This window comes from Taurulus bubalis, assembly GCF_910589615.1.
Source record: "Taurulus bubalis genome assembly, chromosome: 2".
Classification (NCBI taxonomy): domain Eukaryota; kingdom Metazoa; phylum Chordata; class Actinopteri; order Perciformes; family Cottidae; genus Taurulus; species Taurulus bubalis.
Window position 1 is genome coordinate 34745271 of NC_136590.1, and position 16760 is coordinate 34762030.

A 16760-nucleotide genomic window follows, 5' to 3' on the forward strand; every position below is an offset into this window, starting at 1 on the left:
TGTTTCGATAGACAGACGAGGCAGATTTAAAAAAAACACTGTTTTTTTTTATTGTTGCCATAATGTGCCTAATGTAAAATCCTTTACATAATACAACACATTATGCATTTCACATTTTGCTACAAGTTCAACATTTTTTTTCTACGGTTTCCTTTTATCACTATTTACATTTTGAAAAGTTTTCAGAGATATTTAATGAACTGGTCAATGGTTGTTTGATACGGAGGGACAAGGCAAATACATGTGTGAGTGTGCTGAGTGTGAGTGCTTGCTTGAGTGATGGTGATGTGTGTGTACTATGTAGTTTGAGGAGATTGTAGATTCAATTTAACAAAAAAGACTCCAACCACTTCATGCAGAAAAGTGTTTTTTCTGTCATTTGAGTTTTGCTACTTTTTGTATACCTGTTCTACTTCTCTGACAGTGTTGTATTAGTACAGATGTAATTTATTAAAATTTGTTAGACTGTCAATTTACATTTCCATTGTCCACATTCATATTCTTACACAATGGTATCTTTTAAAGGTGCAACACTGTTGGAGTTCTTAGATGAGTGGTTCTTTGTCAAGACAAGGGAAATGTTTTTCTTTAATAGTCATATAGAAATTCAGAAATTTAGACCAGTTCTTCAAAAGGTGTGCTTCATGCATGTCAGGCAGTACCATTGGTGTACTGGGAAAGCTTATTCTCCAAATCACAGATTCTCTTCTCCTGGGACAAAACTGTGGCCTTTAGATTCTGAATTTCCTCCAACAGTGTCTCAAGCAGCTCAGGCTGGACGGGAAGAGAGTGGAATGAAGGAAAAAAGGGAAACAGAAGAAGAAGAGAGGAAAAAAGACAGTGACAGGGAGGGGGGAATTAAGAATAAAGAAAAAAAGATGAAAAATAGGTCAAGGACAGTAAGCAACTAGGAGAAATAAACCAAAACAAAGAAGGGAGCATCTGGAGAAAAGTTGAGGGCAGGTACAAATAGAGAAGAAATAAACAGAAACATGTTAAACAGAGAGACAGATGTTCAGGAGTAACGGTGTATTTAGATTACAAGCTGCAAAGCTAAAGTGAGTCTTTTTTTATTGAAAATGTAATAGTAACTAACTGAATGTACTGGGAGGTATTATAATGCATGCCACAACTTACCGGCAGACTGTTGGTGTCCAAAGTGGACAAGCTTCGTCGGGTGGTGGGTCTGGAGTCCAGCATGTTCTTCTTTGCCACTTTGAGCTCTCGGCTCTTGGGTGGCACGTAGCCCTCCCTCATGGACACCAGAATTGGATCTTCATCCCGGCCATCCAGCCACTCTTCAGCCTCCATAGCGGGTTCGGGCCCCGCTGTGTCTGGGTACAGGTCATCTTGGAAGAGATCCGACTGGGGAAGGGAGTTGGTGAGATGAATAAAAGAGAGACAGATGTGGTATTGTTTTGATTGTTTTGGAATTCTCTGGACAGTGGTTGATAGAAAATATTCATTTATTTCTGTCTGTCTTTCTTGGAGGATTGGTGGAAGATAGATGAAAGCACATCCGGGAAGGAAAGAGTATCAAATGAAAAAACAAATCAGGGCAAATGAATAAGACTCAAAGAGCATATTGTAGGAATGAGAATCATTTAAAAGTCCAGTAGTGAAAGTCTTCAGGTCCTTTGCTTTAGTAAAAGTTGAAATATGACACTATAAAAACTGCTCCTCTGCGTAAAAGTAAAAACATATTTAAGTAAAAGTACTTAGAAACTATTGGAAACAACAAAACAAATTATTGAATCATTGAAACAAGCAGTTATTTAATGTTGTGTGTTGGGAGTTTAATCTTTAACAATGCATAAATTGCATGTTTTGTATGAAAAAAATTGACGAGAAGCTAACTAGTAACTGTAGCTTTGAAAAAAAAAAAGTTGTACACTATTTCCCTCTAAAATGCATTCAAAGAATATGAAGAAACATAAGATGGAAATAAAACAAAAGTATCTCAAATTTTTACTAAAGTACATAAATTGTCTAAATGTACTTAGTAATCCTCCACCACTGTCAAAGTAAAACGCTTGCAGAGTATGACCTTACTTTTCTGGGCACTGTCATTGTGATGGGTTCACACTTCTTGTCAAGGAGCTTGAATAACCTAAGAGGACAGTGAGAGATGAGAAAGAGCAGAGACCCATCAGTTGTGCTTTTGTTATACATGAGTGTATCAGTTTATACTTTATATTTATATGTCTGAAATGATCTCATATACTCTGAGATCAGGATTCACAGTCCAATAATGAGAAGAGAATACATGTAAATAGTGAAACTGAATATAACTGCAATGTCAAATATGTTGACCAGGCTTGTGTCCAATAGGCATTTAATGGACCATATATTCAGTGATGACCTTTGCAATAACTTTAACATTTTTGTAAAATGAACCTATACTCTGGAGGGTAATATATTGTCTAATCCATTAAACAATGGTATGCCTAAAACATTCAATAAAAAACCCACTGATTGTTGTAAACAGGACACATGGTCAACACTGAGCTTCACCACATCTGTAGACTTTACATCCCATCAAACAAATACAATCTCATAAAATAATACTGATTTGTATCTTACCTAGCGATCTCACATTTGCTGACGTCCACGCCTCTCTTGGGCATGAAGCCCATCCCTCTCTGGGGCTCCTTAGTGCTGAAGGTGCTGAGGTAGTGGACATATGGCGGCTCATCTGTGATCTCAAAGTAACGGACACTGCTGTCCCCCTACAGACAAAGACAGAAAACACACAGAAAATATGTCCAAAACGTATCATTATTAAGGCTGGAAATGCAATGGCTCTGTATATATATTACACAGTACATTTACAAACATGACTTGAATCAATAAACCAGTGTCACTGTACCTTTCCACAGAGGTAGACCATGTTTGCATCTGCATCATAATATGGTAACAACACTCCGTTACTTGTGTCCAATTCCAACAGTGCAATGGGCTCCTCAAAATTTGTCTGTGGAGAGTTAAAACGATGAAGAAAGCCTACAATTTGCATGTAAGTGCATGTATATTTTGGCACAATTGTATTGTTTGTTACCGGGTCCCAGAGTCCAAGCTCTCTCTGGCTCATCCTGGTGAATCCTGTGGTGAAAATGTTTCCATCTCTTGTGAAGATGGCTCTCATTGGCCGGATACCCTCATGTGGAGCCAGGCGTTCCTGTCGATCGGACGAGGGACAGGCAAGAGTTACTTCCTTGTTCACCTTTATAAACCTTTTATGAATTTATTGGACTGCTTTGTCAGTGGCGTTAGATCAACACATCTGTACATAACCTTTAGATTGTAATCTATTGATCTATGTATTCAAGCAATTACATTACATTTCATTTAGCTGACGCTTTTATCCAAAGTGACTTACATTTTTGCTTCTATATACCGCAGACACAGCAACGGGGAGCAATTAGGGGTTAAGTGTCTTGCTCAGGGACACAACGACAGGGACTAGCAGAGCCAGGGCCGGTGGCTCGCGCATACACTGGTGAGCCATGAATGTAGAAATACCAAGATCAGGAGTTCACTTTCCTCCTGCACCAATACCTTTTTTTGGTTTGGCATGGTCTAATGTAAAACCCTCTGATTGAAAGACGGGCATGGTAACCTCTTAGCCACAGTCGCCCCTATAGAAGCAATAGTTCAACATTTTGGGAAATACGCTTATTTGGTTGGGTTAGATGAATTAGTACTGATCAGTACTCTTGTATGTGTCCCTTCAAAGCGAAGGTACCCGCTGGCTAGATTAGTTTAGCATAAAGACAAAGTCATGAAGTCATGCAAACCGTTAGCCTGGCTCTGTCTTAAGTTATCAAAAACTTACCATCACCTCTAAAATTCAGCAATTAAGACATTCTATTGCTTTTAGTTATTATATCCATTTGAAAACAAAAGGAAGTTACTTAATATTTATATGTATTTATTAGGCTCAGGTCGTAGTGTTATTGTATTAGAATGAATTATACTGTGAGACATGTATTTATTAGTATTTTCTACTCACTCACCGCAACCACCTCCCTCTTGCGTGGGTCGCAGACACGCAGACGTCGGTCCTTGCAGGTGGAACAAAACAAGCTGCCGTTTCGGTTCCAGCTGATGCTGTAGATGAGGTCTGGGTGGTCGTCCATGGAGATGAGGGGCTCGCCTGTCCCCACGTTCCAGATTATAATCAGGTTATCACTGCCTGGGGGCCGCAAAGAATAGACATTTGAATATACTCACACTCCTAGCTGTTTACGTCAAGTCAAACCTTCAAGGTGTGTGTCTGTCTGTCCGTCTGTCTGTCCTACCCGCAGTGAGTAGTATGTTGCGTGCGGTGGGATGCCAGGTGACAATCCCGACACGTTTGGAGTGTCCCTCCAGGACGACAACGGGGTCGGAGATGGGGCGGGTCAGTGAGTGATCTGGGATCTGCCACACCTGGAGAGGAGGGATGAACGATAATCAGATGGGTTCTGTGTCCAGTAGTCAGTGTATTGTAAATTATAGTACATTGGTATCTTAACGTTAAACCCATTTACTCCTCCTGTTCATAGGTATTAGAATTCAAATTAAAACTTTTTAAATCTTATGTGAGAAGTGAGAAGAAGGAGCACATTCCGCTGTATAACAAGATGACCCAGACGATGGACGATGAAAGTAACTGCACTTATCTCCTGAATCAGAGCGCAGTATTTCTACATCCCTGTCGGCATTCCTGTCGATCGGACGAGGGACAGGCAAGAGTTACTTCCTTGTTCACCTTTATAAACCTTTTATGAACTTATTGGACTGCACTGTCAGTGGCGTTAGATCAACACATCTGTACATAACCTTTAGATTGTAATCTATTGATCTATGTATTCAAGCAATTACATTACATTTCATTTAGCTGACGCTTTTATCCAAAGTGACTTACATCTTTGCTTCTATATACCGCAGACACAGCAACGGGGAGCAATTAGGGGTTAAGTGTCTTGCTCAGGGACACAACGACAGGGACTAGCAGAGCCGGGGCCGGTGGCTCGCGCATACACTGGTGAGCCATGAATGTAGAAATACCAAGATCAGGAGTTCACTTTCCTCCTGCACCAATACCTTTTTTTTGTTTGACATGGTCTAATGTAAAGATATTGGGTTTAAGGCATGTGTAATTTCTGTATAGTTGTAGAATACACAAAAACACAAACACAAAAACTGACCCAGGAAAACACATTCCTCTTTTTTTAAATGTCTCCTTTTCAATTACACCACTCTGTATGTAGGTGATTGGTTGATCCACAAACGCACACCCACACATCTAATGAGCATTTTCAGATGACACAATGAGCCGTCTCTGTGAACTGAAGAGAATGACTTCACAGTTATGACCTTTCTGCTACACAGTGGCAACACTGGCAAGATTGGACAGCTGAAACTATCTCTCTCACACACACACACTCTCTCTCTCTCTCTCTCTTTCTCTCTCTCTCTTTCTCTCTCTCTCTCTCTCTCTCTCTCTCTCTCTCTCTCTCTCTCTCTCTCTCTCCCTCTCCCAGCAGCTGTTGCCATAAGAGAAGCAGTGATTCAATCATGCAATTGCGCAAAGATTCCTGCGATGTCATTGTGAACATGTGTCGGCAAATCTGTCCACATACTACAGATTTAAATGCACACACACACACACACACACACACACACACACACACACACACACACACACACACACACACACACACACACACACACACACACACACACACACACACACACACACACACAGCAATCTAAGCATATAATCTCTTTAAACCAAAGTTCATATTTTATTTGTCTATCAATATGAAAATATTTGTGATGTACAGTGTATTGATTACCTTTACATCTAACTTTCATTTTGAGTATTATAGTAACTGATAAGAAGCTAAAATGTTATCACAAAATATAACATATTTGTGTAATATTTTACATCAAGCACACATTTATTTGTGCTACCATTACAAAAGAAGAAAAGGTATCTGTATTAAAGCTGAAAAAAGTGTTGTACACAATTCAGTGATTAGTCTGTAGACAAACATAAATCAGAACCTATATTTTCATGTTATTTTTAAAACAACAATGCCAAGATGCAGACACTAAACCTGGTGTTCATTTCTCGCTGTGCATGTCGATATCATCACTGTCATGACAATTTCTGGAATAATATAATTAACTCTCAAACACTATGGAATGAAATTGTGTTTATAATGACTGGATGTAAGAAAATATTGCATACAAATTGGTATGTAAAGAGGGATTATAAATCCTAAATGCCAAAAGGGAATTTTACAATCAGATATTCAGGGATTGTCATTCAGGGTCACAAGGCATTTGCATACATAATATATAGTTATAATATGTTATCTATCTCTATTCATCGCCTTTTGTCCAGGTCTCACAGTGCCCCCTGCTGACTGCACTCAGTAATGAGCTTCAGGGCCACAGGTGCATTGTATCACAGCAGGTTTGAAGGAACTACCAGAGACTCTGTTTTCTGTGTCCAGTTTTAAAAGTGTAAAATATTGTGTTTAAGATGGAGTCACAAGGTGTGTTTACAATCCCTCTCATCTATTCTGCAATGTGTGCATGTTTTAAGATTTGTTGTAGTGCTTTTCCTTCACTGTCAGCACTAAATTCTAATTAAAAGCTGTTTATAAGTGTTAAAAATCCCATTTTAACACAGGGTTTCTCGACTACACAAGAAGACTTGGATGCCACAACATAGTTGGCAACAAGGTGTCCTGTAGGTGTGATGTGATTGACAGCCGGCAGAGTATAACATAGTCACCGCATGCTAATGGTGATTATTCAAATTGTTCTCTATGTCCTCCTGTGTGTACAAATCCTGCATTCTCCAGCATTTTCTTATCTGATGAAAGGAAACTGAATGATTATCAAAATACTTCACGTAGGCACAGGAAAGTATTAGAAAGTATTAGTCTCACTCAGAAACATCCCACTGTGTCACAAACCAGCCCTGAAACTCCTACACTGGCAATAAATAATACTGTTGTCCTCAACCAGACTTGTATACACATGGAGCAGCAGGAAGAGCAGCAGTGTCACAATGACGAGGCCAGTTTGAGACAACAGACAACAGAGTTTGACCAACTTTTCAAAATATGACGAGCAGCCCGATGAAGAGATAAGAGATGAGACTGAGCAGGTGGGTGGAGAGTCAGACAGTTAGACACAAGGATGCCTTGACTGACTCACTTCGCTCATTTAACAGCCAGACAAACTCAGCCTGCGATGACCTCTCTGGCTGTTACCTGAGTCATCGAACAACACACTCTTTCACATGCAACTTGCAAGTTCTCGCTAAGTAATCTGAACTTTTTTTCCACACACACACACAGACAGACACAGACAGACACAGACAGACACACACAGTTGTTACCATGGCAGTAGTGTCCTCCGAGCAGCTGGCCAGGATGTTGTCGTCATGAGGGCACCAGTCGATATCAAGGACGGGTCCAGAGTGCCCAATCACAAGCGGGTAGTTCTTATCCACACGACCTGACTGCAACACACAACAGCAGAGACACAAAGGACTGAGTTGGAACTGTGTTTGTACAATAACCCACAATTAATATTCATAATTTTCTTATAACAAAGTGAAAAACAGTAATAAGCATGGATTTGGTGATTTGGAGGTTGAGAAATGTCGAGAAATGTAGGTTAAAACCAAGCTAAAAGCAAAAGGTTATTTAATCATCTAAACTTACAGTGTCTTTATTTTAATGTCAACAGTTACAAACTAGTTCAGATTGAAAGTATATGCAAGGTCCATTTAGTAGATTTGGCTTTTGATAATGTCACAGATCTTCTTCAGCTGAGTAAGTTTGCCTCGTTGTCATTGATTTGAAGATGTTTGAATTTCCATTCATTAACATACATAACAACTGGGCAAAATTACTCTGATAAAGCTCATTTGATATGATCGAAAATTGACCTTGCAGTGATATTATTGGTCCAAAGTACATACAATGAAATAGTAAAACACTTAAATAGAGAAATTGAAATGCTGTTGAAACAACAATGGATTTATCCTTTAGCGAGTCACAGAGTTTAAATTACCCCCCATCTCTTGCCCTTAGCTCACGATACTAAACATCGAACAAAAAGTTCAGAAATTTGTGTTTGGTAGATTATTTTCTCTATTCTAAAAATGCTTCTTGGCAATACATGGTATACCATTGGAAAGCCTATTTATTTCCCTTTTATACGTTGTGTTCCATTTGTAAGGAACATGTATTTGTGGGATGAGCAGCACAGCTGAGTATGTGGGTTACGCCCATGATAAAATTGCCAAATCTTCTCTGCCAATGCCAAACAGCTCATTCTGCTGTTGCTATTGATGCTTGTTTCATTGGAGGCAATCTCAATGCAGAGAGATATCGAGATGAGATTCTGCAACCAGCAGTAATTCTATTGCTCCCCAGTCTGGGACCGAACTCCATCCTCCAAGATAAACTCGCTCTGTAGGGTCGCCCCCATAGTTTATCAGAGACTACCTGCAGAATCTGGGAGAAGAGAGACTGGAATGGTCAGCCAGCGATCCTGACCTCAACCCAGTGGAACACTTGTTGATCAGCTTGGAGGTGCTGTTCACGCTAGAGTGACCAGCACAACCACGTTGGCTAACTTGAGACAGATCCTGCTTGAGGAGCGTAATGTCATCCCACAGCAGAGTTCACCAGGCTGGTGACCAGCACGAGGAGGAGTTACCAGGCTGATGTGGCTCTGTATGGTTCTTCCACACGCTACTAAGGCTCCTGACTGTTTGTTAAATGAATACATTGTAAAATTGCCAATATGTCATGTTTGTTCCTTGTAACTGATAGTCTTCAATCATCCAATCCACCAAACAAGAGTCAATAGCAACAGCAGAATCAGCCGTTTGGCATTGGCAGAGAAGATTTGGTAAATTTTTCATGGGCGCAACCCACATGCTCAGCTGTGCTGCTCATCCCAGAAATGCATGTTCCTTACAAATGGGGTACAGTTTAAAAGGATAATAAACATGCTTTCCAACGGTGTACAATGTATTGCCAATAAGCATTGTTACAATAGAGAAATAATCTACCAAAGACAATTTTCCGAACTTTTTGTTCGATGTTTATAAGTGTTAAAAATCCCATTTTAACACAGGGTTTCTCGACTACAAGATGAGATAGCACTGCAGGGTCATCATTAGTAGATATTGAACTAGTGGTGCCCTGTTTTAGTCAAGGCTGCTAAAGGTAGCATCAAAACCTTCATCATGCACCCAAAACATTTAAAACAACTCGCAGCATTGTGGTGGACTTCCAGGAAACAGATAAAACCAAACATGTCACGTCCAGGTTATTCCATGTTGCCCTTTTTCTATTGTGTGAACACATGTACTTTTGAGATATCACTCCCCCGCACACATACAACACACACCCTAAGAGAGGTGTATTTATAGCTGAGCGACGAGGCGTTGAAAGGGGAGTTTTTCTTGCAGCCTGTTGGGGACTCAGAGGGGGAGATGGAGGACGGAGAGCACGTTGCTGTTTATTAATAGCATGTCTGTTCACCATGACTCCAGTACATAATCCCATCCATTTCCCTGTGCCTCCAAAAAGTTCTTTGTAACTAATTATCGCTGCTGACACACTGATGAATCTCATCAGTGATGACCTTGATGCGTCCATTACATTTCTAAGTTATCTATCTCAAAAAGTAAAACATTGTTCATTCCACTATTTAAAGTTAAATTATAACTCTACCATAATGCTCATGTGGACTCAAGTCATTTAAAACAAAAACATTATTCACAAGCTCCACTGTACTAAAACTTTAAAAAGTACAGTTTTTTAGCCTGTTGCCGATGAGCTTCTCAGTTCTCGTAATGCTGGACTGTGATTGGCTGTTGGTGCTAGCAGCCCGGCTCAAATGAGACCCGCTGAGTAAGTGCAGGCATCTCACAGGGTAACTAAATTGCTGCAGACACGTGTCAGTAGTGGTGTGTTGTCTTACACAAAGAGCTGTGATCTGTAGTTAACTGGACAAACTATGAAAATAAATATTTTTTGGAACACGTAATAACAAAAACTTTAACTGCAGTTTTATTGAGTCAACTACAGCACTGAAATATGGATTTGTAGATCACCGTACAATTTGATGTAGTACCAGTAATCTATTTTACTTTGATAGGATCAATGGAGTAGCATTTCTAACGTGATAATGGATTGAAATATTATCTCCCTCTACATTAAATGTAAATAATTGACATATATTTAGTTTTGTCTTTTCTGATGTCCATTGTTTACCTTAAGGCAATGTTTGTATCATCCCGATGTCACACTGAAAGCTCACATTTTTAAATGTGGCTTTTCCTTGCGATGTTTTAACAATTATGATGTCCTTCCCAAGGCTTTCCCAACATGACAATAAATAATATATATTCTGCTATTAGAAGGAAATCATATAAAGATCATGATGGGGAAAAAACTATTGCATTGCTAATGCCATGATGTGGCACTGATTGTTTCTGAAAAGCAGCATGTCTACTGTCTTCTTGTCAACTTTATAATTACATTAATAATACAGGAGACCGAGACATAAGCTTTTTTGTGTATTTTAAATACCTGGGGTCATGAGAATTATTGGACCTCAGTACAGAGCTTCTTTACCGTCCCCATAATAGTCTTATTATAGCTGATTATGTCATGCAGCATCGATCCGGCAATAGCTCCTTATAGCTAAACATTACAGAACGTCACTGAGACCCGCCTCCAAACAGGACTAAAGCTTTGTCAACCTGACCAATATTGAGAAATGAGTGTCAGGCTTTTGTAGTTTGGAAAATAGCGTAAAATGTCAGACAACCTATGCTGATTGCATCAGGGATTAGGACTACAGTTTTTTTTCCAACAAACTGACAAACACATAATAAAAACCTATTTTGAAAATTGATATTTGTTTGTAGCATTCACAACCAACTATCTTAAACCCACACAAATCCCATCCAAACACGAAGGAACAGCTTGAAGCTTGAATTTACAGAACGAGAGGATTATTTGTCCTCGGTGATCTTCATCTATTTAATTTAATTTAAATTCAAAGGCAAGTCATCTGTTCTTAGCTGAGATATATTTTAGTGTGCAGACCGACATGCCATCCGGGCTGGATAACTAAAAATGTATAATCTTCCCTCAAACACATGTTATTACTGTCACTGTTTCATTTACAATCTTAACTACATCCACTCTGAACCAAAATAATGTGTAGTGTTTTCTTTTTATTCCATGATGTTCTCTAATATTAAGATAAATATTTTGTAACGTAGCTTGTTGAAGCAAATTAAGCAATCAAAAAAAAAGGCATATCAAATATAGGTACAATTTACATATTAAGCACATGTAGAAAACTAAATTGATTTTATCAAACTTTTTGGGCAGTTTGGGGATAATCAGCATTTCGTCTCATCTTCATTGTAGGTTAGGGTCACATGACAACTGCACTCAAAGACTCTGTTGTGTTTCCAACCTGCCACCAAGAATGTTTTCCCTTTGACCTTACTGACCTTAGAGAGGGGCAGTACCAGGAACGCTCCTCCACCGCTGGATTCAACGATGACTGCCAGGAACTTTGGGTTGACGGCGCAGAAGGAGCTGTCCCACGTCACCTTGGAAACACGAATGTCATCGTAACCCTGCTCAGCCTTGACCGTCTGGCCAAAGACGTGGCGAAACTTACTCTGCCGCACAATGCTGCGACTCATGGCTACGGAAAGTGGAGGAAGGTAGGAGGATATGAAGAGAAAGAAACAAGACATGAGTGAGGATGAACGAAGAGAGTAAATGGTGAAAAGAAGGAAAGAAGGGATGAAGAGATGTCAGAAGAGGGTCAAAAACACAGACATTCAAAAGTAAATGTGATGAAGGGGGTCAAAAAGTTTTACATTCACCAAAACGTTTAGCAGTATGTATCAAATTGGAACAAGACTTCCAGCAAAGTAGTTTGATCAGATCTCAACCAAACAAATGCTGTCTGAGGTCACAGAACTGATAATAGCCGACAGAAGAGCTTTTTATCACAATAGTACTTTCCATGCTTTAAATCTCATTCCACAATATTTAGCCCGTCACTGTCGTTGAGGCAGGCCGTTACCCTGTGCTGAAGCGGTTTTATTTTGCTGAAAAGTAACTCTCACTTAATGTGTTGTTATGACCAGCCTTCTGCTGTTTTCAAGGAGGACGATCATGATTTGGAAACTTTATTATTATTATATTAAATATTGACAGGGAACTTCATTCACCATTTATATATATTTGATTCAGCTTGAAGGTCACATCAATGTATAGAATATGTTGTCTATGTGATGACAGCAATGACTGAATGTCTTCTTTTTCTTCTTCTTCTTCACTCACATAATTATATTCACTGCACAAACACTGAACTGACTCTATACATGATCTCCTTTTAGCATGTCAGTCAATACATTGTAAAGAAAACCATTTTGTCTCAATCACCTTTTTACTATGAGTGATGGGGTCCAAATGAACACACTACTTTCTGTATTTCTTTTGTGTGTCAGGATAAAGCAACATATGATGAATGAGAATCTGAAGACAGTTGGTGGGTCGTCACTGTCAATCAAATCTGATCAAATCACACCCACACAGTCCTGATTAGCTGGGATTTCGAGTGTGAAACTCTTAATAAATAATAGGGTATATACATATGTTTTACTTTGATGTTGATTGTTTAGGTCTTGAATATTTGATGACGTGAAGACATGCTTTGAATGGAAGGGTTCAGTGACTTTAAATAACCTTCTGCTTATCCCTGAATGATGAACTCTGTGATGCGTTTGTTGACTGACAACTTGTTGTTCTGCGGCTGTGCCCGGCACTCGGCCAGACGGCCTGTAATCCTCCAAAACTCAGGAGATATTATATAACAGTGCCTGCCATCAGTGCAGATATTAATAGTTGATTGTCTGACCAAACACTATGTGATGGCTGAACATCAAAGACAAAGACTAGAGAGACACGGGGAACCGATAAAAAGCAGGGAGAGAACCAATATATGACAGATACAATGACAATACACAGCACATCAGTCACATTTAATCACACCCATGTGCTACAATCCTTATGAGAATATTAAGTTTCACACTTATCTAACATGCACTCCCAGACTGCACTGGCTTACATAAGGCCAAAACAAAAAAATCCAAATCTGGAACTAGGCCTGCATCAGTCCCTGAAGACATCTGATAAAAGCAGCAGAGTTCTTCTTCTTTTTAATGGATGATCATAACTCACATTATCGAATTAAATACTCAAATTATCCAACTTTACACAATCAAAAACAAAACCATATGAAGTCCGGTTCTGGTTCAGGCCTGTGACAAAGTAAACATATTTAGGCCTAAATTAAAACGGGCATTACGCCAATTTCCAAAATCCATATATCTTATTCCTGTGGTCTACGACGGTTAAAAAGTATTAGTAAATATGAACAACTTTCTTCCAAACCAAAAACTAGTGTGCCAAAAGCTAAAATTGTTATGGAATTGCTCCATAGACAATTAAATGATGTTCTCGTATATAAGCACATTTCTGTTTTAGACCTGAGCACAACAGAATAAAGCTCATCTAGGTATACGAAAACAAACATTCTGTGGGTCCACAAAATCAGTCTCCTATTCATTGACTATGCAGCAGCTCCAGAGTTGATAGCCTAGACTCGATGATATAAGTTAGGGCTTTTTTTCTGGATTTGAGAAAAAGTAGCTCATGTTCCCAAATACTTATTGACTTCCCCAAGGTCATAGAAATAACATATTGAGAGATTGTTAAGTAAGATGGTCTTCCTCTTTACATTCCACGGTGAAAAAAAAAATCCAACCTGCTCCTTTAATTCTGCCTCAGGTTAATGAGATAGCCCTCTGTCGCGCATGGCACGCCTCTGGAGAGTCGACACAGAGCGAAAGAATGACACTGCCACTTTCCTAATATAGCCATGACAAACTGCACCGTCCCACCCGGGCCAGCCGCTCCTCCCACCCGCCAGCCGGATCCTAAATAGTCCCAGAATGAAGGCAGTGCACTCTGTGGCGCTTTATCGTTAATGCACAGGACCCTAAATTAAAACACAGTTTATACAAAAACACATAAACAGGAGGGCATGGGATGTCAGGGGCGCAGGTGTGTGTGTGAGAGAGAGTGTGTAAGTGTGTGTGGGGGGTGGGTTGTAGGCTACAACGTGCTCCTTAAAGTAGCCCACAGACGCCATGCACGACGAAGAATTTTATTTTTTTGGGGGGGGGGCGCACTCACTCCTCTCCAGCAGTGCGGTACAGAAGCTTACGCACCTCTGAACCCACTGCAGCACCGACAACGACACATATTAGGACAGATAGTCTACGGGACAGCTCACCTCAGGTTTTGGGGAGACCCCTCTTCCCTGGACAACTATCGCGGTTTCTGTTGTGTGGTCTACTCCTCCACCTTCTGCTGCTGCTTTGATTCCTTTGAATAATATTCCCCGAGATCCGGTTTCCTGGAGTTGCTGAGGAGACGCACTGGAAAACTGCGTGACGCTCCTCGACAGGGAAAGAGAGAGTACCGGGGCAGCGCAGGGAGAGGGTGTGGGTGGGTGTAGGGTGGGTGCCATCTATTTTGGAACAGGCTCCCTCAGTACGGGGGAACGTGACGCGCGCCGGTTACAGGGGGCCTGCGCGTCCCCGGGAGTCAGTGGCACAACTATGGTGGATCTGGACAGTGGGACATTTAACAAACGCACGTAATAAGACTTCTTCTTTTTCTCCCATACTGCCAACAAGTGTTCCATGTTGACTGCTGAAATCGACGTTTATTGTATGGCCACAAACAAAAACAAAAAGTTGACCTGCAGAAGCTTGCTGGTTTGAATAAGGCAGAATGGAAATAAAAATCACTCAAATGATGAAAAACAACTGTTTAATTACACAGGTTTGTGTTTGTTATTTTAAACAGCGGGTTATATATTTCATTTAAAACTCTTCACTCAGTACTATAAAGGCGTAATCCAAAAAGCACAAATGTGTACAGTCGGGAAAAATATATACTAAGTATATTTAACCTTAGCACACTTGGGTATATTTTAATATACTAATCAGATGTATACTTAAAGTGTGCTATTTTGGAACAACTTATGTTGTACTAAATATATTTAAGTAGTACTTAAATACTATTTAAGTACAACTTTAAGTATATTTTTGTGTGCTAAATTGGAACAACTTCAAGTATACTTAGTTCATTTTAAGTATATTTCTGTGGATGTGCTCATATACATGCCGATAGCTTACTTAAAATGTGTTTTAAGTATATTTGAAATATAGTATTAGTATATTACAAATATGTAAACATTACAATTTTAATATATTTATAATGTGCTAATAGTATACCAAAAGTATACCTTTGGTATACTTTTGGTATACTATTACCTTTGGTATACTTATAGCACATTATAAATATAATAATATTGTGTATCCTAAATGCTGAATGAACTTCCCAGATAGTAATCAAAATTACTTTATTACATTGAACCATAAATGGTACACCAAACACAATACAACTTAAAAAACAACAACATAGGAACAGGCTCCATTCATGTATATCGCCTTTGATTGAACTGCTCATTATTGCATTTACGCCTTATGATGACTCGCACGTCCGAGGCACGGCTCAGGGGAAATTCTTTTATAACAGCATCTGTTAAAAGAAAAGATGATGTCACAGCATATTCATACAACATTTTCATATATTTGACTCCACGGGAAATCCAGTTGAACCAATATTATTTTTTGCACTCAAGACATGACTTACCTGTTATGGCCTGCACTTTTGCTACATCAAGTTGGTCTTTAGGAGGTCCCCCTTTCCCAGACTTTCCAGTCAGGGTAGACGTAGCGAGGACCTCCTTGAAAAACACCAGGGCAGCCAGCTCATGGCAAAAAAGGGTCATTCGTGACCTATTAAGCCGCATAAAGGCACTCTTCGAAACAGTCACTATGCTGCCGAAGGCACACTCCTTCATCTGCTTTATCATTTCTGGGGGTTCTAGGTGAATGTAATAAAAAGTTGAAAAATAAAGATACATTTGTTTGATTACTATGAACTCTGTACAAAACAGAAGGATTGAATGTGAAAGTTGGCCAGTAGTAGGTGGATAATAGTAATACTTTTCAGTACAGAGCAATATTGTGTAAACAAGCTCAATCATAGTTTAAACATACTGTCTTCTGAAATGTCTACCCCTCCAATTCTCATCTGAACACCTACCACAAAGGGATGCCATGATGTCAGCCATGCTGTTGTAAACATCCATCTGTTGATACAAGAAAGAATGGAATCCAAAACACAAAGGGGAAAAAGAATTATAGGAGTAACTTTTTAAATGGCATCTAATTATGAGCTGAAAAGCATACTTTTGAATAATAGTAAATGTTCCAAAGATTGAATAACTTTCCTCACTATGACTAGATATGACTTTAAAATGTTGATATAACGTTTTTTTTTACCTACAGGCTTCACCTGCAAATGTCCACAATAGAGTGTTAAAGTAAAAAAAAAAATCATCAAAGCAGGTATTATGACAACTGACAATGAGCTCTGTGGCTGATCAAGAGTAAGCTTTAACATCAGCAAACTGAAAACGTACAGTTGTTTAAAGTAACAGAGAATACTCTCATAGAATGAAAAACAATCACGATGCTGTATGACGTGTTGGAA

The 16760-nt window shown here is 39.4% G+C and overlaps 1 protein-coding gene across 1 annotated transcript; it reads right to left on the reverse strand.

Annotated features, from left to right (window-relative positions):
• Positions 1-59: 59 nt before the first annotated feature.
• On the reverse strand, positions 60-14513 carry coro6 (coronin 6). The gene is made up of 11 exons (XM_079237276.1): positions 14425-14513; positions 11561-11760; positions 7406-7528; positions 4302-4431; positions 4017-4195; positions 3059-3178; positions 2870-2974; positions 2584-2729; positions 2053-2110; positions 1138-1365; positions 60-774 (listed from the first exon to the last, which is right to left on the reverse strand). The coding sequence occupies exons 2-11, from the start codon at positions 11756-11758 to the stop codon at positions 652-654; spliced, it is 1410 nt and encodes a 469-aa protein (XP_079093402.1). The 5' UTR covers positions 11759-11760; positions 14425-14513; the 3' UTR covers positions 60-651.
• Between the last annotated feature and the right edge of the window lie 2247 nt (positions 14514-16760).